The 26,160-nt window shown below is 41.7% G+C and overlaps 1 protein-coding gene across 8 annotated transcripts in view; it reads right to left on the bottom strand.

The window, feature by feature from the left end:
* Window positions 1-26,160, bottom strand: part of LOC122542284 (myocardin-related transcription factor A-like) — a 194,307-nt gene that overhangs the window by 38,312 nt on the left and 129,835 nt on the right. For all 8 annotated transcript variants that reach the window (XM_043679876.2, XM_087978344.1, XM_043679872.2 and 5 more), the window contains 2 exons: window positions 3,532-3,587; window positions 2,506-2,581 (listed from right to left, as the gene is read on the bottom strand). In XM_043679876.2, the coding sequence (XP_043535811.2) occupies window positions 2,506-2,581; window positions 3,532-3,587 (132 nt within the window). The remainder of the gene's footprint in view (window positions 1-2,505; window positions 2,582-3,531; window positions 3,588-26,160) is intronic.

The following is a 26,160-nucleotide window of genomic DNA, read 5'->3' on the forward strand; positions in this document are numbered from 1 at the left end:
AGTATAATAGTTTGTGGGAGGCAAGTGTTTCCAATTCACTTGTCGTCCTGTTTGAAATGTTAAAGGCAGCTATACAGTGCAATGTCAACCTTCCATGTCAGTGCAGTCCTGCTGGGCCACTTTCCCTTTGATATTTGCCAGCACACATCTCATCAGCAATGCAGAAGTGCATGTCAACCACTGTCTGCCAACATCTGAGAGCAACTGTTGAATGAGTTACTCTTCACAACTGGTTGCGGTTCATCCCACTGGACCAAGCAGACTGTGCAAATTCCTTGGCTCTAAAATCCCTTTCAGTTCAATTCATTTCAGCTGAGCTTAGAGCAGCATCAACAAAAGGACAATGTTATAGAGAGCATGGCAGGGTATCAAGACAGGAATACAGGGCTCAATCATGTAGCAGTGGAGTATCTCATAGCCCAACCCTGACAAGACCGCCGTGGGAACCCATCAGCTCAGAAACTTATGTGTTGTGACTTGTTGCTGGTGCATGGTATAAGGAAACGGGGCATCTGGGACCTTGATGAACAGCAGACAAGCAAAGTACAAGAATCACAATTTCCTGGCAAAGTTCAAATCTCTTCTGCGGTCACGCAAGAGGACTTTGAAAACTGGCAATTTTTTAAAAATAGCCCTTCTCCATACGTGCACACGATTACATTCACATGTGCAACCGAGACTTGAGACCAGACTGACGTAACTGGAAGACAGGACCCAGAGCACGTTGCTTTGTTGAGCCTGAAGCGATTATGCACAACATCGTAATGTGCACCTCATGCTTACATATATGAGGAAGTTAGAAGGTGACATTGCATGTGGTTCCAACGTCTGTGCTGGAACGTGGAGGATATTCCAAGTCCAGGTACACAGAGCAGGTAACAGGCTCCAATGACTCGGAGCAGCTTGGGACACATTTACCTCAGAGAAGCCCAATACTGAGTGGTTAGGTGCACTTACTGAGGCATGAAACTGGGTGGGGTTGATGAAAGACCAAGTGCCTAGTGGTATTATTGGTAGTCTATGAATCCAGAAACTCAGCTTATGTTCAGGGGACCGGGGTTCAAATCCCGCCATGACAGATGGTGGAATTTTAATTCAAGTTTTAAAATCTGGATCTAAAAACCTACTCACGTCCGTGAAATTATTGTCAATTATCAGAAAAACCCACTTGGATCACTCAGGTTCTTCCAGGAATATAATTTGCCATCCTTACCTGGTCTGACCTACATGTGACTCCTGACCAACAGCAATGTGGTTGGCTCTTAACTGTCCTCTGGGCAATTAGGGATGGGCAATAAATAGCAACACCCACATCCCACAAATGAATACATTTTTGAGAAATTGTCTCAGCATTTATTAACAAATCAGTCCAATGCGATGAAAAGATTAAGAAAGAAAGAGATGAACGATTGAAAATAGTAAATTGAACTTGTAAAGAACGAGAAGCAAAAAAGGAAATTGTGGAATGAAGGGGGATAAAATAAACAGATGATAATTTCAAAAGCTACCATTTTAATTTATAAAAACAATTTATAACCTATCCATGATTATGACCGAGATGGATTAGCTTTGCATTATCTTAAAGCGGTCACCAAACCGTTGATTACCAGCCTTTTTCTGTGGGGTAATTAATATTGAATTCCAGCAAGTTCTATAAATAATGATTAAGGGTCTGATTTTGTTTCAGCAAAACAGACAGCTGAGGGACATAAATCAAGCAGCAAGTTCGAGAGATTTGCAACTCTGGCTGAATGACTTGAATTCCACCCACATCCCCTCCCCATTTCCCTGAACTTTCTGGCTAAATTTGACGTCAACATCATACTTCATTAACACATCATCACTTTTCCAGCAAGATCTTGCCAGATTTTTTTTTTTAATTTCCACTCGGTTAACTCTGAAAAGCAAGATTAACTTTAATGTACAGCTCATAAAGCAAACAATGATGGCTACTCCTCGAAGTGGCTATCATGTGCAGAGCCTCAGTATTTAAAGTTCAACTAAATTTTCGTTGCCAAACCTATTGGTTGGACAAACACTTAGCTGCTACACTGCAATTGGATTCATTGCTGCTCATATTCAAACTACAGAGGAACCTCGATTATCTGGCAATTATTTGAATTTCAGATTATCCGGCCAGGATCGCAAGGCTAAACTGTGTTATCCAGCATTTGATTATCCTTACATTCAATTATCTGAACAAAATACTCCCCGGCTGTGTCATTCAGATAATCGAGTCTCCACTGTATACCAAAATCCTCCATAGCAGTGGGAGGTGGCGGTGTTGTGCTGTCTCATTTGTTCAAATTTTCAACTGATCCACAGCTTCAATTTCATTGCAGCATCCATCACACAATCTTACATGGAGGCCTAATATAAAAACAAAGTGCTGGAGAAGGTCAGCAGCTCTGCCAAACTTAGGACCAGCTCTAAAGAGAAGTCCTACTGGACTCGGAACATTAACTTTGAGCATTCTGAGTTTCTAGGGAGCCGGACGGATCCTACCTTCAAGTATGTGCATCCTGACCAACTCTGCTCTCTCCGGACGTGAACGGATCTTTCTTTTCAGATAGTCCTCAGTCTGCATTTTTCAAGAAAATAAAAAGGATTATGTCAAGAATCCAGGAGACTGAGAATGTCAGAATGCGGCACTCATTGCAGTGAAGATAGGAAACAATCAAGAGAAAGCCACTCGTTCTAGTTACAATCACTTACAATTTACTTATTCAGATGTACAAAGCTAGACAGAAACTCAGACTACAGCTGAGCATTACAACGCCCCCCCCCCCCCCCCCCCCAAGCCCTGTGGGCAAGTCTGCAGACTGAGAAAAAGCACTGAACATTTCAAATTTTTACATTCAATTTTGAGCGGTCTTTCTTCAGTTAAAATGTGGATCACAATGGAAGCAGACTAATAGAATAAAGTTACTCCCAACGTTCAGATATCCATCCATTAAACAAGAGGTTATCACCACAAATCCAGGTGGAAACTGAGTCCAGAACTTAAATCTCCAAAGTCTACTGTACTGTTTTTTTTAATTCTAGAAAGACTGACCAGAATTTTCCAATAGCCCATATCACAAGTAGGAGCCATGCAGCAAGCTAGATTATAAAATGCACAGCCCATGGCTTTCCAATAAGTAGCCTTGTCGGTACAATGGGATTTAGAATATCCTACCCAATGCCACCTCAGCTCCTGACTGGGTTACATTTTGTTTTAAGCAAAAACATTAATTCCCAGTCAAAAGCTTAAATACAATTCTATTGGCAAGAGAGAGAGTTTTAAATTTGAATGCACACAATCATTACCATTTACTGCACAAATATATTTGACAATTTTTAAAAATCTATTGTGATTTTTTTTAAGGTTTGGGGATGCTTTCCAACAGTGACTTTTACAAGAAGGAAGGGTCAATTCTCCAATATTTATTTTCTTCCTTGTACAATTGCTCCTTTAGGTAGATCAGAGGCAAAAAAAAACTTTCAGAGAGGAAGGAGCAAGATTTACATATCTGTGTTAAAGTTGCTTACCCGTGCCCTCTCCAAGCTTCTCCTCTGTTCGTGAAATGCAGCAGGACTCTTCAGAGCTGTAACAACGAGCAAAGTTAAATAGCAGCAACAAGGTGCATTTAAATAAGAGATATTCATAAATATCATCCAAACATATTTCACATCAGTTGTCATACAAAATTCCACACTCAGACACATCAGGAAATGGACAAGAACTGGGCCAAAGGCACAGGTTTTTAGCAGCAGCTTAGAAAGGATGAGAAGGAAAAAAGGCAAGGGGTTTAATGGATAGAATTTCAGAGCACAGGGCTGAGGCAGTTGACGTACAACAGATCAATGGAGAGTCAATGCCAATCTCAAATGTGCAACAGATTAGAATTGAAGTGGTGCAGTGTTGGTGGGCTAGGATGTCTTAAACACTAGCACTAGAATTCTGAGGCACTGCTGGACCAGGAACCAATTTACACGAGTGAGTGCACGGGAAATGGAGAATGGGTCCAAATTAGGGCAGAGGCAGCACTTTTGGATACAGGTCAATTTTAAAACTGGACGGAAAATGGGGAAAACCAGCTAGAAAAGGAATGGAGTAGTCTAATACAAGGCTTTCGGGAGCAGGTGAGCTGGGACAATAATATGCAGGTGGAAGCAAGCCGTGGAAAATTCACCTTCATTAAACAAAACTGTTTTCTGAGCAAGATTTTTGTAATTCAATAAATTAATTTGGGTAAGTACAAGGTTTGGAGAAATATGGGCCAGGAGCAGGCTAATGAGACTGGTTTAGTCTGGGAACATGGTCAGCATGGACGAGTTGGACCAAATGTTTTCCATGCTGCATGATTCTATGACTCTCAGTGCTGATGCAGAGAGGAGAAATTTAACAAGGCAGCTTAAATGTTGCAAACAACGGATTTCAGCCAGCAAGCATCATTATTCCTACAAGCTGGTACCTCCATGTGTTAAAGTGAGGATTTACATGAGCTGCCACTCATGAAATGTCTAAATGAATTACAGTCAAAGCTTTTTTTCCCTTTGACTGAATGAATGGCTCATATACCCAGCATTTCCATTTTATTCATCAATGTCATGTTTAATCACAAACACTAGAAAGGGACAGGACCCACTGTGGGATCACAGCTCTCCTTTTTTTTTCCTCAGAGCTTGGAAAGCATTAGCTAAAGCTCAGGGGAGACCTGGGTCAACGCACAGCCACAGTTAGCTGGATGGGCTGCCAGAGATCAAACTGGTGCCAACAGTATGGGGCTTTGATCACTGTTCTACCTGGGGTGGATGTAGGGCTAGCCTCTTTTCCAGACCGGTGATGGAGGTCACGATCCCAAGGGTCAGCCCTGCCTTTGAGTATTAAACTCAAGAGGTAGCAGAACAAGGATCGTACACACAACTGGGCACACCCCAGGATGCAACAACCCAGCGTGCTCTGGCCAAAGACCTGATCGGCCAAATGGTCTATGATTCTATGCTCAGTTTCTAGGAGATCCTCAGTCTGTCGGTAAATAGAACATTTCTGAAGTGAGAACAAGATACATTAACGGTGCTGGGTTTTAGGATGAGAATGGAGGACTGAAGCAGTCACAAGGATGAGTGCAATGGCTGTGGGTGAGTGGAAAAGGTACACAGTGGAGTCAAAAGAGAGTGTCGAGGCAGCATTGGCTACACAGGAATCTAAGGAGGAGGATTTTGCAATAGATACTTTGGGATGCAGCAAGTTGGTGAATGCCAATCAACTCAGACGAAGAGTGGAACTTACTCCAGGCTGCATTGATGGTGGCAGAAGTTTGAACAGTAGTTGTTGTGCAGGGGGAAGATTGTCATGGCATGGTTGAAGAAATCAAGTTTAACGATGACAGTTGCTAAATGATAGCTGTAGGTGAGGTACAGTTGGCTCCTTTGTGGGGCAATCTAAAACAAGGGGTCACAATTTCAAGCTAAAGAATGGCAGGTTTAAAACAGAGATGAAGATGAAGAAGATGAAGATGAATGACTTCTCTCAAAGGGTCACGAATCTGTGGAATTGAACATACCAGAGACACCCTGATACTGAATAAGTTTAAAGTGGAGTTAGACAGACTTTTAATTAGAAACAGGTTATGGAGTTATGGGGAGTGGGCAGAAAACTGGAATTCGGTCAATTTGAGATCAGTCAGAGTAAATGGCAGAGAAGATTCAAGATGCTGAATACTCCTATAATAGGTTCTCTCAAATCAAACTTTACTGAATGTCACTTCAAAATCCTGTAAATAATTGCAAATGAAGAGGAGAAATCTGACAGTCAAATATATTAATAAATCTTGTCTTATGTAATTGTATTAAATCCCTATTACACAGCTAGGGGTATGAACTGAGAACTAAGCTTGGGGGAGAAAAGTGAAGAGTCAGGAGACAGTCTTTGACTGGTTACAGTAAACAAGGCAGGTGTCAAAGAATGCAGAACCGAGTCTACCCGTGCCACCAGCAGGAGATTGCATGCGTGGTCCAAACTCATGTGAAGGGGAGGCAAATGAAATTGATTTTAAAATGTACACCATGCAGCTTTGAGCTCAGAGGCTGCAGTGATTTAACACAATAAATGCTAATTCACCAAGATGTAACTTCTAAATCAAGCATCTCGATTAAGTTAAACTTTAAAACTTCCTGTGAAGCAATTTCAGAAAATCATGGATGGAACATTTAGCATAATACATTATAGAAATGTGAGAGGAGAGACTTGGCCTGGTTTCATACCAAGAATCTTTTGGTTTCCATTACTCACATGAAGCTTGAACCAAAAAGCTGCTCTGTTAGAGGTGCTGTTTTTAAGAAGGCATGTTAAAGCAAAGCTCTGTTTGCTTTCAGGAATATAAAAGATCACAAGGGAACTAGTTCAAGGAAGTGCAAGGGAACCAGGAAATATCCCTGGCAGCCTGGTCAATAGTTATCCCTTAAATGAATATAATAGATTTTGGTTGTTATCACATTGCTGTTTGTGAGAGTTTGCCATCTTTCCAACATCACAACAGTGACTGCATTTCCTGGCTGGCCAGCATTTTAGGTCATTTGCAGTTGTAAAACGTGTGACATAAATGCTTTCTGTTCTTTCAGAATCACGTTATTTTTTAACTGTCTGACATGCCATAATCTGCTTCTCCTCGATCAGTTCATACTCATTGAAGTGATGGATCACACCAAACAGGATACAGAACATGCCTTCCTTTAGGAACCCAGCAGCTACCAACTTCTCCCAGAAAAGCAATGCACACTTTGATGCAAATCAAGTTCCTTTACTCAGTTCCGACGATGGGCCTCAGCAACATTTCAGATGCCACCTTTTCTGTGATTGTCAGAGCAACACTGCTAACAGAGTGCTGAACAAGAAACATATGCACCAAGCGCTGAATTGCTGAGACATCCTCAATCTGTATGATTCACTTCCCTCCCCATCCACTCAAAATCAGTCAGATACAGAAGGAAGGTATACTGGAAGCATTTCAACAAATCAACGGGTAAGGTAGCATTTGTGGACTACTACAGATGCAAGTTGTTGCTGCTTTTAGGTACAAGTCCTTCTGGGTAGTTCTGCTGGCAAAGGAAACAGTGTGGAGTGAATACATGGTACTCTCAATCAAGAGGCCCATATTATTGATCTGGGAACACTAGTTCAAATCACATCATCATAGCTGAAGGAACTTAAATGCAGTTAATTCCAGAATTGAAAACTAGTGCCACTGATGGTGACCATAAAATTATCATTGACTGTCCGAAGAAAATCTACAACCCTTCCCTGGTCTGGCTGACATGCGACTCCAGATCCACAGTAATGCTGTTGGTTAGTGACTGCCTCCTGAAATTCACGCTATTCAAAACAGGGGCAATTAGGGACGGGTAACAGATGCTGGCTCTGCCAGCATTGTCTGTATCCCCAAAATGAAATAACAAAAACAAAGTGAATGATTTTACTCTTCAGCTACCTCTCCTTGCACAACATGGAGACGGGCAAGAATTTCTTCACCTCAAGCTCAACTCAAAAACACTGACCTGAACTCTGCCACGATACTTTAACACTTTAAGGCAGGCGAGCTACTCAGAGCAGCACTGAGGCAGCAATGACACTTCAATCAAGAGATAAGAGTTTGTGCAGTGGTATAGGAAGGATAAAGAAGCATCGATAGGCAATGGATATGAAGGTCACAGTAAAACAGGTCACACAAAAACCGCCATATTTACAATTCACCATCAGGCTTTGAAGAAAGATTTCAGCATGCATACAGGTTTCTGCAAACTTTACTTTATAAAATGATTCAAACTGCTTTTAAAGAAAATACCACATCCTTACGTTCAAATTGGTTTCCTGTGAGTCATGTCCAAGTTTGAGAATGCCATCCTTATATTTATAAACCCACCCTCCACACTTAGTGAACAAACTCTCTCATCAAATGAATGAGACTTCCTGTTCCTGTTTGTGATGACTTGCGTATATATTTTTTTCAAACCTAACACAATGCCACTAGATCAAATGGATGGGAGGGCAATCTAGCACCTGCCCTTTATTCACACTCCACAGTGAAAGCCAATCAGGACACAAATTTAGCTTAAACGCTCCCACAGAGGTTCAGAATTTGACCTGACACTTTCAAAACAGATGCACCCAGACAGGACAGGAATTTCCATCCCCTTTTGTAAGGAGCTTGGAGAGGACATAGCCCCTGAAACAACACCAGCTAGGACAAAGACAGACGCTGAGAGATCTCAAGATTCTTGGGTCTTAAAAGCAACTAGAGATTATCAGAGGAACAGAAGGCAGAGGCAAGGAAGGTAGATTCAGATTGTTTTGAGCAGGAGCAGGTCTTGATTTCAACAAAGCCAACGTACAATTTCACAGAATTAAAAACAGTTAAGCTAATGATGAGTTTCATGATCAATAAGTAGTCCAGGAGTTCAAAACAAAATTACCTTCAACCAATTCAGCATTTGCCATTAAATAGCAAGACGACAACAGGAATGGGTTATTTTGCCAATTGAGCCTGTTCCACCATTTGCTAAGATCTTGACTGATCTGCTTGCTTTTGCAATAATTAGAAACAAACCGCCCATGAAATGCAGTGACAGCTGAGACCCAGAGGTCACAACCTTAGGTGGGAACCCGCTTGGCCCATGGAGGTTCAAGTTAGAAGGAGAGGCTGGATAAGCTGCGGCTTTTTCCCACTGGAGACTATGAGGTTGATGGGGTGACCTTGCAGAGATTTATAAAATTATGAGGGGCATGGATAAGCTGAACAACACATGCAGTTTTCCTCAGATGGGAAATTTCAAGACTAGGGAGCACTTTATTTAAGACAAGAGGAAAAAGAGACCTAAGGGGCAATCATGTGGAATGAACTTCCAGAGGAAGTGGTGCATGAGGGTACAGTTACAACTTTTAAAAGACATTTAGGTAAGTACATGGATGGGAAATGTTTGGAGGGACATGGGCAAGCCCAGGCAGGTGGGATTTGTTTAGTTTGGGATTATGTTCGGTGTGGACTGGTTGGACCAAAGGGACTGTTTTTGTGCTGTATGACTCCAAGACTCAAGTACACATGGATACATTTGAGGCACGGGGGCAGCTACAATATCCTGACATTTATGCATTGCTTTTTGACACCTGATGAATTTTCATACCTGCGTTCCTCATCTCTTCACACCACTTGTCATTTATGCCTCCTATCACCTGGTACCTGCCTTCCTTGGTGCAGGAGGCTGTTTAATGCTCATTTAATGAGCCAATGCAGGCACAATGGGCTGAATGACTTCCTCCTGTACTGTAAGTTTTCTGCGATTCTATTCAACTACATCGGTCTCAACAGGAAAGTCAAACCCCACACTGCCCGAATACCTAAAGTTCAGATGCTTTCCTGCAGTGATCGCTGGGTAAGGACAAAGTCCAATTGATTTTCAGCAGTGCATGCTGCCAGCTCAGCCGCAGTGATGTCACTCATCGTCCAAGTAACCTCAGGGCCTACGGCATCATTGCTAGAATATCACTTGCTGCATCAAAGATCAGGATCTCCAATAACACTGAGCAATTCAAAGCCAAGTTAACAACTGCATGAACAATAAAATGCTTTCTTTTTACAACTGCTTCTGCAGATTTCATGGAGCTGAAGTCAGGCAGTGAGCCCAGTGCCTGAGTGGGGTGGTGGACTGACTGAAGCTGAGCCCATAGAAAAATGGTGAGGAATTGCCAGAAAGGGGTGACAGAGCAAGTGAAATGTCAGAGCAAAGCGGCAGGTCTGGCTCACATCAGGATAACAAGGAGCACCACGATAACAGCAGTGGGGAGGCAATGACATAGTGGTATTACCGCAGGACTATTAATCTAGAAATTTAGCCAATGTTCCAGGACCTGGGAGATAGCGAAATTTGAATTCAATCATGAATCTGGAATTGAGGGTCTAATGACTGTCAATCATCAGGAAAAGATCATCTGGTTCACTCACGTCTTTATGGATAGGAAATCATCCTCACCTGATCTGTCCTACATGTGACTCCAGATCCACAACAATGTGGTTGACTCTTAACTGCCCTCTGGACAATAAATACTGGCCAAGCCAGAGACATCCACCCTGCGAGTGAATTAAAAATGAAAAACATGTACACACCTACCAGCGGAATGAATGTTGACTTCCTGTTCCAGTTGCACATCAAAGTTAGTGGCCAGTTCTATCACTACAGTGGTAGGAGACATTAAACAGATCTTCCTCTCAATCAAAACGCAGATTAACTGAAGAGGTTATGCAGCTGATAGTGAATGGCAGGTAGCCTCATATACTAGGAATCGCAAAAAACTCTCTGGAGGAGTCAATCCTCCCCAGGGACATGCAGAGACCATTGGGGGGCGACACAAAACAAACATACAGATGTTTTCTACAAGGTGAATTATTTGTTTCAGTGACGACCAAAAACTTTCCGGTTGTATTTAATGATTGCAAGGTTAATTCCAAAATTCCCGACCAGGAACTGACAACTGCTAACAAGTCAGCTGGAGATTTTAGAATTTTACTCACTAGGCACAGCAGCACTATTGCAAACACACACGGTTCAAAAGCTAACTTACCACATGCAGAATTTTGTATACACTGCAACCAGATAAGAATTAAAGCAAGGTTATAAGAAATCTGGCACTGGTACATTTGGTTTGCTCAATTTAAGCCAACTACAGAAAGCGCTGGCCTTAACTTGTCATCTCAAAGTGTGCCCACACTACAACACAAGAACATAGCACCTTTAATGTAATGGAACTTGCCAAGATGCTTCATTGGACTGTTCTAAAACAAAGTACAACATTGAGTTGCACAAGGAGATAATAGGTCAAATGATAAAAATCTGATCAAAGTGGTAGGCTTTTAAGTGTCTTGAAGCAAGAAAGCAAAATAACAAGGCATGGAGTTGTACAGCTTGAATTCTAGAGCCTGGGCTGGGGCAACTGAAGGCACCCAGGGTGAAAAAATTATAGTCAGGAAAACAAGGCGTCAGAATTAAGAGGAACACATATCAGAGGGTTGAGGTAATGATGGAGTTTTGTGATGGGGAGGTGACAGCTAAGAAAGGAACTTGAAAACAAGAATTAAGATGGTGCTTTACAAGGAGTCAGTGCAGATCGTTAAGCACAGGGGTGACAGGAGAATGGGACTTACCGCAAGCTCAGAGATAGGCAGAATTTTGGATGAACTCAAATTTACAGGGTGCTATACGCACCATACTTACAACCAGCACTATTCACTGATTAAAAACACACAACCCTAGCCATTCCCTGAGGTTACTTTTATAAAAACAAAGATACGCTTTGCTGGGAAATTTTGACCAGTCCAAGAGATGTGGGCGCGGAAAATCACCCATTTCATCATTACTCATGATTGAAATCTCAGTTGCATGGTGACATATCTTTCTGTCAAACTCCCTACATGTTTGTCACATTCAAACAGACATCAATCTTCAAAGGTATGGTTTTGTTTGCTGTAAACCTCTTGAATGGTGGCAGGGGTTGAGTAGAGTCATAGAGGTGTACAGCACAGAAACAGACCCTTTGGTTCAAACTGTCCATGCTGACCAGATTCCACACACGCACCACCCTGTGAGAGAAAACGTTGCCCCTTTCGTTCCTTGTCCTGGACTCCCCCGAACCTAGGAAAAAAGTCTTACCCAATCCATGCCCCTCATGATTTTATAAACCACTATAAGGTTACCTCTCACCCTCCGATGCTCCAAGGAAAACAGCCCCAGCCTATTCAGCTTCTCTCCATAGCTCAAACCCTACAACCTGGCAACATCCTTGTACATCTTTTCTGAACCCAAAAGAGAGACCAGAATTGCATGCAATTTCCCAAAAGTGGCCTAACCAATGTCCTGTCCAGCTGCAACATGACCTCCCAACTCCTATACTCAACGCTCTGACCAATAAAGGAAAGCATTCCAAACGCTTTCTTCACTACCCTTTCTATCTGAGACGCCACTTTCAAGGAAATATGAATCTGCACTCAGCAACACTCCCCAGGACCTTACCATTACGTGACTAAGAAAGTCTTGCCCTGATTTACCTTTCCAAAATGCAGTACCTCACATTTATCTAAATTCAACTTCACTTCAGGACAGGCTGAGCATGTGACAGGTTAAAGCCCATGCGTTCTTTCACATAGTTACATTATAATCATGGAGACATTTTAGTAGCATTTGCCAGTTTTGCTTCATGCTAATCATTCTCTACTGTGCTATGAACTATAACCACACAAACCCCAAAATCACAAAAGTAGCAGAGCTGGACTGTTTGTCCAAACTAATGTTTTTTTTTCCCCCAAAGAATAAGGTTACTGCTGCAAGAAACTCCACTCCAGTTTGTAGTTCACACCACAAGGGACATTATGGTGTGAAGTGATGAGATTCAGCATATGATCTACTGAAATGATTCTCTGCTGTGAATTTTATTTGCAGGCTAGCTAAATCCAAGCAATTTATAACTCACATCAGGAGGGCTCCATTTACATTGACAGATGTCTGAGCAGTACATGTAGGAAGACAGCCAAAGAAGCAGTCTTTGCCCAGTACAAACAGGTGAACTGCACCTTCACAACTTAAAAAAAAGCCATATAACCTGGAAATATAAAGGCATCTGCACTAGGATCTCATGAATTGGATCCCGCGTATAATCAAAATTAAGACTACACTAAGCATTAGTTTGACCTGATCTTTGCCATGGGCCTGAAGTGCTTATGGTTTCAAATGGAGTTGACAAGACATGTTTACATTTCCACTTAATGATGCCAGCCAAAGTAAACTAATTCACCAGCATCCTTCAAAAGCCCATATGCATTTAACATGAGCAATGTAGAGAATAATGGAGTGTTGCTGGAAAAGCGCAGCAGCGGGCTCATGCCCGAAACGTCGATTCTCCTGCTCCTTGGATGCTGCCTGAACTGCTGCGTTTTTCCAGCAACACATTTTCAGCTCTGACCTCCAGCATCTGCAGTCCTCACTTTCTCCCAATAATGGAGTGTTGGTCAAACAATTGCAACCTTGCTGTACAGCGCTTTTTATTTGAAGCTGTGGAGGTGTAGCATTAACTGTTCACACAGTGCAAATACCAATTGTATGATTCTTCCCATCACTCCTCTGTATGTATGGCACAGACATCTGCCAATCTAAATGGAATGCTCCTGCTGTGAGCTGGATTTGAGTTAACCTGCAAATGAAATTCACAGCTGACAATCTTTTCAAAAGATGACATGTTCAGATGACCACAGGCAGATGGATTGCAGCAAAATGCAGTCAGCAGCCTTGGAATGTTTCTGCAGTTAGCCCGTTGTTTTAATTTGGTACAATTGGTTTCATTCAGGTTTGGGGGCAGCCATCCTTGCATCAGCGTGAATTACTGGTAGGCATTAGTGACTTCCAGGCAATGCTGAGGAGTCACCAAGAAATGATGTATTACTTAGGAGTTCCTCCCCAGATTAAATTAAAAATGACTGCATGTGCATAATGTCGCATATATCATTGCCAGCGATTATAGTGCACAAAAGCTAACCATATAACAAACTTGGCAAACTGCATTTCTCTTGGAAGTGTTCCAGTTTGTTTAAAATTTACACAATCCACAGCCACAGCCCCAAAATTGGCTTCTCCCTTCAATCTATAAGATTCAATCTTCATAATACGGTTCTTAAGGTTGGCTTAACAGTACCAAAATGCAAACTAATTTGATCTTCAAGGAAGTAATTACTTTATATGTACCCAAGTAGCTTGTTTACGTGTCTGTACAGGGTTCTGATCCAGAAGTCAAACTCATCATAATTATACACTGTGAAGTAGGCAATTCAAGTGATTTATTTATAGCTAAACAGTCTTGGGGTTACATATGAACAGAGCAGTAGTACGCCAGTAGGGGTAGGATCCTAACTATGTGTGTGGTCCAAGGTGGCAATCTAAAAAGGAAGTCGTAGTCATATCTCTAACATCAAACTTAAGCCATCATATCTGCACTTGTACAAATGTTTGCATCGCAAAAAAAAATACAGAACTTCATGCACACACACAGCCAGTTCCCAATCTTTGCATCAGAAAGGGATGACAATTCAAAATGGTGATTACTCTGCAAACATGGGAGGGCGTTGTCAAGGTTTCAAAGGTCAATATGCACTCTGATATCGATGATAACGGAGCCTAACCCATCTCAGACCATCAGTCCAAACCTTTAACTAAGAGTCCTTTAAATGCATCTATACTATTTCTTATGTCCTTCTCACGGTGGCAAGTTCCACCCTCTGGTTAAAGAGGTTTCTCCTGACACCTCTGCTAGATCTATTACTGACTTTTTAATATTCATAGCCATTTCCTTGATAAGACAGCCTCAGCCTGTTCAGTTTTCCCAGATAAATAAAACTTTTCAGTTCAGCTCTCATTCTCATAAACCAAATCTCACACTTGACTGGCACAAGTTTCATATCTTCGAATGCAACAAATCACAACAGAACAGAAGGAGTGTATCAATTAAAAACTGCAAAAAAGAACCCAACTTACATTTACTGCAAACTACACTGCAGAAATCAGCGTATGAGATGACCCCATTTCCCCTGCCCCAAGAAAACCATGACTTTGTCAAGATTCAGCGCGTACACCTCAACTCCCCTTCCAGCCATGACACTACTCTCACACGAGGAGGAAATTGCAACGTTTCTCTTTTGGGCGGCATGGTGGCACAGTGGTTAGCACTGCTGCCTCACAGCGCCAGAGACCTGGGTTCAATTCCCGCCTCAGGCGACTGTGTGGAGTTTGCACGTTCTCCCCGTGTCTGTGTGGGTTTTCTCCGGGTGCTCCGGTTTCCTCCCACAGTCCAAAGATGTGCAGGTCAGGTGAATTGGCCATGCTAAATTGCCCATAGTGTTAGGTAAGAGGTAAATGTAGGGGGTGGGTTGCGCTTCGGCGGGTCGGTGTGGACTTGTTGGGCCGAAGGGCCTGTTTCCACACTGTAATGTAATCTAATCTAATCTAATCCTCACAAATGCATATTCTCCTTACTGGTACCTTATAACTGATCAGGGCTCAAGCAGGCGGTAACAACTGTTTTGCATTGGTGCTTGGGAGCTTAAGACATGCTCATTCTTTCCACCAAGCCCCACATATCATTTTTACAGAGTGCACAAGTCATTCTGCTTTTGAAGGGAGTTGCCAAGGTATCAAAGGTCAACACTAGCAACATGAAAGGTGCCATACCCCTTACTGAAAAACTTTGCAAGAGCATGATGCTCAACAACATTAAAAGATTATTAGAACTGGTGACCAAATTCCTGATCAAGGATGGAGGTCTTAAGGAGCATCTTAAAAGAAAAAGACTTGGGTGGGTGGGAACATTAGAAATTAGCACCTAAGGAGCTAACAGCAGAGTGCTTAAAATCAGACATGCTCAACATACTCAGGTTGGAGGAGCACATATAGGAAAGTGAAATTAAGGCAAGACTTTCTTTGAAAATTCTTTACCACTTTCAATATTGCTTTGAACAAAGTTCACATCATGATAAAGAATAAAAATGATTCTATTTGAGAAGCAGAAGTTAACTTGATGTATTTTCTGCGTTTAAAATATGCTGCAATGTGTTTTGTTTTGAAAAGCAGCTCTACGAACTGTTCCAAAGTTCCTCATCTCAACGAAGTTACTGTGGTAGCTAGCTACAAGTGTTGATACACACGCAGGTCTACCTTGTCACTTAAATCAACTTAACCGCGTCAACAGAAATTTGGGGAAATGTGCACCAGAATTTGCTGTTTTGAAAATCGTACGGCTTCCTGGTATGCTGTTCTCTGATGGAAAATAACTGAAAAATATCCCCAAATTCCCTGAAAGGAGTTTTGGTTTTACAAAATCAGGTCAAGATAAAGCTTCTCTGGAAAGCAGGGAACTGCATGCAAGTTGCTGTATAGCAGTGCCAGTTTGTTCAATAAACACATCTCTATGACACAGGAAACCATATCCTTACAATTTCTAGCAAAATGAACACAGGGTTGACTACCAACCAGTACCTAATGAGATGGATGGCTGCTATATGTTTGGTAATACATTCTAAATGATTTAAATTACCTTTTTTGTTAAATAATTTTTTAATGGGAAGATGAGAAAGTCTGGCAAGTTTGGAGGGTATGTAACAAAAGGCCTGAATATCAACAGGCTTTATTTAAGCAAAGCTATAAATAAGTACCATCAGCATTTACTCCATCTTTGGCCTGTGCATCATAGCACAGTGCAGATGCAGATGAAAAACACAAAAATCTCTGACATGCTTCCAAGACCCTCAACTTCTGACATCTTGAAAGGACAAGGACAGCAGCCACTTGGGAACAGCATCTTCAAGCACCCCTCTAAACCACACATCATCCTCAGTTGGAAATATACTCATCACTCCCTTTGCATGTAGAACCCTGGAACTCTCTATTATTACAAATGTAAAATTGTCATTTTGGGATTGAGACTTCAATTTGGGATAAAATAAAAGGACAATCATTTAAGTTCAGAAGAGATTAAAATGGGGAAACTGAGCAGGTCAGGCAGCATCTATGAAGACAGAAACAAAATTCATGTTGCAAGTCCCTTATGACTCTTAAGAATGAGCCAGACACCTGAGTGACTCAAGTGTGGAAGATATAGACAGGCCCAGTTGTGCAACTTTGAGACAACAGCATAAAAAATTGCGGTGAACAGTGATGAATAGCCAAGGTCTTTTCCTAAAAGTGTGGGAGTCCAAAACTCGAGGATATAGGTTTGAGAGAGGGAAAAGATTCAAGAGGGACCTAAGGGGCAACATTTTCTTGCTGAGGGTTGTGTATGTATGGAATGAGCTGCCAGAGGAAGTGCAGGAGGCATAATTACAGTATTTAAGAGACATCTGGTTGGGTATATGAATAGGAATGGCTTAGAGGGATATGGGCCAAATGCTGGCAAATGGGATGAGATTAATTCAGGATATTTGGTCAGCTTGGATAAGTTGGAGCAAGGGGTCTGTTTCCATGCTGTACATCTGTATGGCTGTGAACCGCCAAAGTCACTAAAAGGCATGGAGAACGATTGCTTGAAAACAATTACACTTCAAACTATTCTCAAAGATAACTAATCAGCATTTTTACTTGAAGATTAGATCTATGTGATTCATGATTCCATGAATATGAATGTCGAGAGAAAGGCTTTCTAAAGCTAGGAAAGTCATGAAACTTCTCAAAACCACTGTAGTCTGCCAGGATCCAGGGAGGAGGGAGAGAGAGGAGAGAAAAGTTAGAGGCAGGAGGCCCTGAAAATTAACAGCACAATATGGAAGGGAGCTCATACTCAAATTAAAAATACCTAGTTCATGAGGCTTTGAAACAATCTCAATTTTTACAATGAAGGTGGTGTCATGTCTGCTCTGGCTCTTCATGTAGAAACTCCCTTGGTTCCATCCTCCTGCCTTCCCCCAGTTCTCGCACACTGTTCCCTTTCAGATAATCATCACATTCCCTTCTGAATGCAATTGAACTTGCCTCGACCATACTCTGGCAGTGCATTCCAGACCCTAAACAATGGTCACATGAAAATAATTCTTTTATCAATTTTGCTTCTTTTATTAATTATTTGAACATGTAACTTGGACTACAAGGAACAAGAAACAATACTTCAAGTCTTAAAACATTCAATTTTGTTATGTTAGCCATTCAGCCATCAACTGAGAGCCTGCATTTCTTTTTTCTATGGGGATCATAACACTGCCGAACAATACTGTCAGTGAAAGGAAACCATGCAAATTGCTATAGTAAACAGAGGAAGGCAATTAGGGATGGGCATAAATGCTGGCTTCACCAACAAAACCACACCTCTCAATCAAATAGCGAATTGCTGCCTTAGCTTTATATTTGCTGATCTATAAAATCTACCATACAGCAATCTTTTGTAATGAGTTCCTACTGAGGAAAATTATTTACAATCTCTACTTGGTTATTTAACTTAATCTCTGTAATTACGAAGCATGAAAAAACAGACAAAAAGAATAGTTTGTGGTGTGTGTGTTTCAGTTTAAGTAACACAGCTCAGGGAAATGTATATGCTCTGCCAAACTTATAATGAAGTTGGCAATGACAAAATCACCTCAAAGGACTCGACACATCATGAACAACACAGCAAGTCTGACCTATTTGCATTTTATATAAAAATGCTTTTATTTACCTCATCACATGAACTGGTCTCATTACAAAGCACAATGAAGCACCATCATCTGTTGTGTTTCAATCTGCTTTGTTTTTATAATAATAGGCCGAAGGTTCAAAGTAAAAGTTGTCGTTAACAAATATGGTTCAAGTCTGGAGGTACATAATTACTAAGGATGGATCCTAGGCTTCCTACATTTCAATGCTCCTATTAATAACCTGGTCAACAGCTTTATAGATAATGCTAGAATCTGTGCAAGGGTTAAAGACAGAGAAATGCAAAATAGTTCAGATGTGTTGGGGTAGGGGGTCATGCAATGGAACAAGTATTCAGCGTTGATATAAATAGTGTCATGCACATTGGCCACAGCAGCACAGAACACAAGCATCATTTTCGGGGTCTTGTGGTGCAGTGGTAGTGTCTGAAACTCTGGGTAGAAGGCCTGGATTCCAGTCCTATTTACTACTCCATATGTGCATCAAAACATATCTGAATAGGTTGAGTAGATATATTAATAAATATAATTTGCAGGGAACAATATCAAGCTAGGTTGAGATCAATGAAGCTTTGTGATAATATAAAAAGTCTGCACTGAAAGCTAACAGTAGATTTGACGCAGAATCAGATAGCTTAGTTCTAAATTCACATTTTATCAATTAGTAGATTGTCAGAGCACACTTCATATACCAGTCCCAGTTTTAGTAGCCCCACACGATGGGTGATTGCGACTTGACAAATGATCCGGAGGACAGTAACTGGATGATTTCCAGTTCAAAGAATTTCAGCTACTTAGAAACAATCAAACATTGCAGATTTTAGAGCAGGAGAGGTGGGATATAACCTGACAGAAGTCAATTAAACCATGACACAGCGAGAATGGTGGAACCATTTGTAATTTATTCCAGTTAAGCAGATTAGAGGGGGCCAGGAAACACGAGCACAGCCTCGCAAATATTTTGCCCGCTGGTGAGATAGGTGCTGACTTAGCTTTGTAGAAGGAGCGGGACCAATTCTTAACAAGGGCAGAGATACTACGGGCCATTACAGAAAACACTTAGTCTCTCAGGATTTTCTGGATTGGCTTTGTTTACCAAAGGGGTTAGAGGGCAAATTTCCAGAATAAGTCTTCCTCCTCCTGTCTTTTATTTTACCTTTTTGCCTCTCCCAGATGCTTACATGGTTATGGAAATGGTGAATGGAGGAGGAAGTGTTTATGGTGTGGAGCAGGTCTGATTACAACGCTGGTCTTTGCTGCTATTACATTCCTTCGATAAATCCAAATATCAAATACAGAGATGAAGAACAAACATTACTGTGGTTGCTTTATAATTGCAGCATGCTCACATTAAAAGCGGTGATTCAAAATGCTTTGCCCTAAGCTCTGCAGCAATCGCCCAGAATGTGACGCATTTTATTCCACAGCTTTTAGCATTAATGTGTTGCAGTGATATGGAATTCACAAAGAATCATCATTATTCAGCATAAGGTTTGACATAATTTGCACACACCAAGGGTGGAATCTACAATTTGAGCCAGATGTAGTGGCTTCTGTGGTTCAGGGCAAAACACAGGAACATCATTAGTGTTCCACTGCATTGCATGAAAGCATTTATTATTTATTCCTCAAGAAATGCGAGTGAGTGACTTAATGGGCCACTCTGGCGTGTAGTTAAGAATCAACCACATTGTTGAGTCCTTGTAGGCCAGATCGGAAAGGGGCTGTCGATTTCCTTCCTTGAACGACATGAGTGAACCAGATAAATTAAATTAGATTACTTACAGTGTGGAAACAGGCCCTTCGGCCCAACAAGTCTCCACACCGACCCTCTGAAGAGCAACCCACCCAGACCCATTCCCCTACATTTACCCCTTCACCTAACACTATGGGCAATTTAGCATGGCCAATTCACTTAACCTGCACATCTTTGGACTGTGGGAGTAAACCGGAGCACCCGGAGGAAACCCACACAGACACAGGGAGAATGTGCAAACTCCACACAGACAGTTGTCTGTGGTGGGAATTGAACCCGTTTCCCTGGCACTGTAAGGCTGCAGTGCTAACCACTGTGCCACCCATAATGTCACTGCACAAATAGATAGATTTTTGTGTCACGAGAACTGGGTCTAGTTTTTCAAATCCAGGTCAATTATTTAAATTGAGATTTCACCTACTGCAGTGGGATTTGAACCCCTGTCCCCAGAATTAGTCCATGTCTTTGCATTATTTGTGCAGTGACATTACCACAATGCTATCAAATCTTCTCTCTCATTCCACAACTGCGAACAAGCAGACAAAACAACAACAGCTCAAAAGCTCCTTTTTGTTTTTAAATACAGGGTGGAGAATACTAGAAATTCAACTTGCTACAATTGCTAGCTCCAGACTTAAACCAGATTCTTGGCTCATTTGTTGACGGCAACTTCCCAAAAGGATGAGTGTCATGAATCTTCATGAGTCAACTGCATCCACTCCATTATATCCATCCATTTTCTCCTTCGCTTTCCTCTGCTACATTTTCCATTCATCTTTCCTTCCAATAGTTGTCTGTCCCTCATCTGCACTAATGATGTGATCAAATTATCTTTCTCTCTTTCATGTTGTGCACCAATTTCCTTTATCCTCTGGTCATTTCCAGCACTTGCTGATTAGTCTTTCTGGTATGTAAGTTATGCAAAAATCCTCTTTTCACATCTCGGGGTATTCTGTTTATCAATAACCTCGCTGCTGTCTGTATAGTTAAGGCTTGGAACTTACATAACATAAGGTATCCCTTCAGCATTGATCTTCAACTGACCTGATAATGCTGTATAAACATTTGATAATGATCCCCTCCTCCCCAGTACTTAAACAAAATGTTCATTTGCTATCTCAGGTCTCTGTCACCAACATCCTTTGATTGAGAGTCAGCCAATGTAAACACATCAGGTGACTTTACTGATCCAGATAGATAGGGATGTAACTCAAATGACCCAAAACACCTTAGAACTATTTCCAAAACCTAGCATAAATAATTAATACTTTTGAACTTCAAAACTGATTTTTTTTTCTCTTGATAGAGTCAAGGGGCTCTGGTTGTGTAATGTAATCGAGAAGCCTTTTTAACCAAAAGAGAAAATGCTGGAAAATCTCAGCAGATCTGGCAGCATCTGTAAGGAGAGAAAAGAATTGACATTTCGAATCTAACTGACCTTTTGTCAACCTGCCCTTTTCAACGTATGTTTAGGGAGGACGACGGGTAAAATGAAAGCAAGCATCTATAATGCACTTGGTTAAAGTGTGTGTGGAGAGCTCAGGTCCATGATTTGGACATTCTCAATACTCCTGATCGTCTGAGTGACATGTGCAGGACATGCTGCCCGCTGAAGAAACTCAAGCTCCGGGATTCGGAGGTTGAGCAGCAGTTGGAAGCACTGCAGTGCATTCACGAGACTGTGAAGTTTATGGATAGCATGTTTCAGGACATGGTCATCATACGGCTTAAGGAAGTGCAGACAGGGGGTGAAAGGCTAACTACCAGACAGAAAGCAGTCAGGAAGGGAATTCCTGACATGTAGAATTAGAATTAGCTTTATTGTCACATGTACTCACGAGTACAGTGAAAAGTTTATAAGACACCACTTACAGTGTCATCTTAGGTACCTCGGAACAAATCCTTAAGTACCAATTTATGTATTTCAGATGAGAGAGAAACAGATGGAATTAGAAGCCAAATTACTATTGAATAAGTTTGGAAAGAGAGAAAACATTGGCAACATAAGTAATGAGGAAATGGAATGTACTTTTAATGCAACGAGCCCGAGGAATAAGACAGCTTGACTGAAAGAAGGGTTAGATTGATAATTCAATATTTCTTGTTATAGAGTATTCAGACAATACGCAAAGGGAAAGGGGGTAAGGGATGGTTGCAATATTGATCAAGGAATCGATTATTGCAGTGAGGAAGGATGATACCTTGGAAGGAACACCAAATGAGGCCATATAGTAGAAATTAAAAAAAAACACAAAAGGGGAAAACACACTGTTGGTTGTCAACTATAGGCCCCAAACAGAGTCAGGGAGAGACAAAGATCGAGTACGCAACCAAATTTCAGAGAAGTGCAACAACTAAGCAGGAATATAGGGAATGTTACCCACACAAATATTAACCAAGATAACTTCAATGTGCAAGTTGAGGGGGGAAGGGGAAGGAGACAAACTTCTGAGGTGACATCCGAACAACTTTCTTTTAGCCAATGCGTAGAAAGCCCGAAGAGATAGAGCGCAGTTCTGAACCAGAGATTCAGAAAAAAGCCCAGGCAGGTGGAAGGCACGTCAGCAGGGGAGCATTTGGAAAGAGTGATCGTAAGTCAGTTACATTCAGGATACTCATGGAAAAGGATAAAGATGGCTGGTAATAATAGATCTAAACTCAGGAAAGGCTAATTTTACTAACGTGAGATATAATTTGGTCCAATGAACTGGGGGCAGCAACTTGAAGATGGAATTGTCAGAACAGTGGGAGGCAATAACATGGGTAAATGGTAAGTATCAGCAGGTCTGACAGCAGCTGTGGAGAGAAATCAGAGTTACCGGTTTGGGTCAAGTGACTCTTGCTCAGAACTGAAGGGTCACTCGACTCGAAACATTAACTCCGATTTCTCTCCACAGATACTGCCAGCCTGCTGTAAAGACAGAATCTAAAACTCTCTTCCTCCCTGTACGGCACTCGGCCACATTCAAACTTCACTCTTTCTTCCTCTAACGCCAACAGCTTTTGGTTTGCACTAGTCTGTTCAATATTTCCCCATCCTCTCACATCCTCCTTTCCTGATTCAAATACCAGAGTCAAAGCCAATCATCAGTCACCATGGTCAAACCATCCAATTGCCAGCAACCTGGTGTTTGGGAAAGCCATGCTATGGGCGAGAAAACTTGTAAAGGCCAGAAAACAAATAAAAGTCAGAAACTCAGCAAATCCATTGCTTCCCACTCAACACCTACAAACCTTTCATTTCTCCACAAGAACATAATTACCAATAATCCTATCTTCTTGGAGTCATTCAGGTTTCTTTTGTTCAAGACAGTTTCATTCATGCAAAGTCTGCCCTGCTCGTGCTGCTCACCTTATTTTCCTTGAAGCGAATTTGGAATAAACATCATTTTCTCTTTTCAGAAAATTCATCTGCTGTCTTTACAACATTAATATTGATTAGATTAGATTCCCTACAGTGTGGAAACAGGCCCTTCAGCCCAACCAGTCAACACCAACCCTCCGAAGAGTAACCCACCCAGACCCATTTCCCTCTGACTAATGCACCTAACGCTATGGGCAATTTAGCGTGACCAATTCAACTGACCTGCACATCTTTGGATTGTGGGAGGAAATCTGAGCACCTGGAAGAATCCACGCACACACGGGGAGAATGTGCAAATTCCACACAGTCACCCGAGGTTGGAATCGAACCTGGGACCCTGGTGCTGTGAGGCAGTAGTGCTAACCATTGAGCCACTGTGCTATCCCTGATGGTCTGAAAGTTTTTAATTGGCCCAGCAGAATCAAATCCATCACCTCTAACTCTACTCTGACCAAGCAGTCACAGTGATTTCATCAGGCCATCAGCAAACACTTGGCTTCTTATTGTGCTGCTGAACAGGCCAACACTAATCCTTGGTCCTCTGATAACTTCAACTACCTCATCAAACGAATTGGCTTTCCTGAACCTAATACCTCAGTAGCTCATTGCATCTCTTAGACATTCTGCGACTAGCTTTGAGCACCTGAGGTCTGGGTCTTGTTAACTGAGCCAACGGATGCCCGACAATCATGTTCAAATTGAGTCATAGAGACGTACAGCACAGAAAGACACTTTTCGGTCCAACTCGCCCATGCCAACCAGATATCCTAAATTAATCTAGTCCCATTTGCCAGCATCCTTGAAACCTTTTCTATTCACATACTTGTCCAGAAGTCTTTCAATTGTCGTAATTGTACCAGCCTCCACCACTTCCTCTGACAACTCATTTCACATGCACCACCTCCTGCATGAAAAAGTTGCCTCTTAGGTCCCTCATGTCTTTTTTAAATCTCTCTCGTCACCTTAAAAGTGTTTGCCTTGTGTTGAAATCCCCCATCCGAGGGGAAAGACCATTCACCTCATCTATACAATTCATGTCTTTATAAACTTCCACAAGGTCTACCTTTTGCTCTCCAGTGAAGAAAGTTGCAGCCTTGTGACTAATGACACAACAATGCCAACACCACCCACAATCTGCAGACTCTCAGGATGAACAAACAACAAACAAGGGCAGGACCCTTGGGCAGTGTTGTAGAACAGAGGGATCTAGGGGTTGAGATACATAATTCTTTGCAGTTTGTGTCACGTATACACGGGATGGTTAAAATGGCACTTAGCATGCTTGCCTTCACTGCTCAGTCCTTTTGAGTACAGGAGTTGGGATTTAATGAGATCATGCTTGAGCCATGGTCTAACTCCATGTACCTACCTTTGACCCATATCCCTTAATACCTTTACCTACCTGACCTGGCTTTCTGAAAGTCTCATTTATTAATTTGCCACTCCCTGCACCACACCCCATTTTCCCCATGACCAAGTCATTTATCCCTGGTTGTACTCTACTAAATTTCATTTGCATCCTAAGATATTGGCATCCTGTGTAGTATCCAAGATTTTCCACAACAGTCCATGGGACCCCACCAGTACTTTAGTAACTGTTTGGCATAACTTCCTTGCTTTTGTAGTCTCTGCAATTATTTGTCGGGTCAAAGATCCCATATTGCCTTGCTAACAGCGCTCTTAGCTTTATCTTGCTACCTTTAAAGATCAGTGTAAATAAAATATCAAGTCATCACTCCTGAGCCCTTATAAAATTCTAACATTTAGGTTGTATTATACTCATTCTTCCCACTTCCCTGCCTCAAATTTCACCTAACATGTATCTGCAAGCTTACTTATGCCTTCCTGAAGTGTCACTATCTGAATCGTTTGTTACATTTCTGGACTTTGTGCTATCTGCAAAGGTAGCGAGACCCTTTTGAGAAGATTGGTAGCTCAGGTTGAGGCTCTGGATGTAAATTTGCTCGCTGCGCTGGAAGGTTAATTTTCAGACGTTTCATCACCGTACTAGGTAACATGATCAGTGAGCCTCCGGTGAAGCACCTGGTGTTATAACCTGCTTTGTGTGTGTGTTTAAGTTTCCTTGGGTTGGTGATGTCATTTCCTGTGGTGATGTAATTTGCTCTGATGTCATCATTTCCTGTTCATTTTCTCAAAGGGTGGTAAATGGAGTCCAAGTCGATGTGTTTGTTGAGTGTGTTCCAGTTGGAATACCATGTTTCTAGAATTCTCACGCATGTCTGTGTTTGGCTTGTCCTAGGATGGCTGTGTTGGCCTTCCTCATCTGTAAGTAAGGATACTAGTGAAAGTGGGTGATGTCTATTTGTGGCTAGTTGAGGTTCATATATCCTGGTGGCTAGTTTTTTGCCTGTTGGTCCAATGTAGTATTTGTTACAGTTCTTACAACGTATTTTGTAAATGACATTAGTTTTGCTTGTTGTCTGTATGGGATCTTTCAGTTCATTAGCTGCTGTTTTAGTGTGTTGGTGGCTTTGTGGGCTACCATGATGCCATGAGGTCTGAGTAGTCTGGCAGTCATTTCAGAAATGTCTTTGATGTAGGGGAGAGTGGCGAGGGTTTCTGGACGCATTTTATCTGCTTGTTTAGGTTTGTTGCAGAGAAATTGGCAGAGTGTTCATTGGGTACCCGTTCTTTTTGAATAAGCTGTATAGGTGATTTTCCTCTGCTCTTTTGTTGAAAAAATGTTCTAATGCAGCCTCTTTTGTGGGCATTGGGATGAATGCTTCTGTAGTTCAGTATTTGGTCTGTATGTGTTTCAACTGTGACATCTAAGAATGGCAGTTTCTTGTTGTTTTCCTCCTCTTTAGTGAATTTTATGCCTGTAAGGA

Source organism: Chiloscyllium plagiosum, unplaced genomic scaffold (genome assembly GCF_037043375.1).
Source record: "Chiloscyllium plagiosum isolate Xiang-an unplaced genomic scaffold, Cpla_swu_hap1 HiC_scaffold_33, whole genome shotgun sequence".
NCBI classification, from domain to species: Eukaryota; Metazoa; Chordata; class Chondrichthyes; order Orectolobiformes; family Hemiscylliidae; genus Chiloscyllium; species Chiloscyllium plagiosum.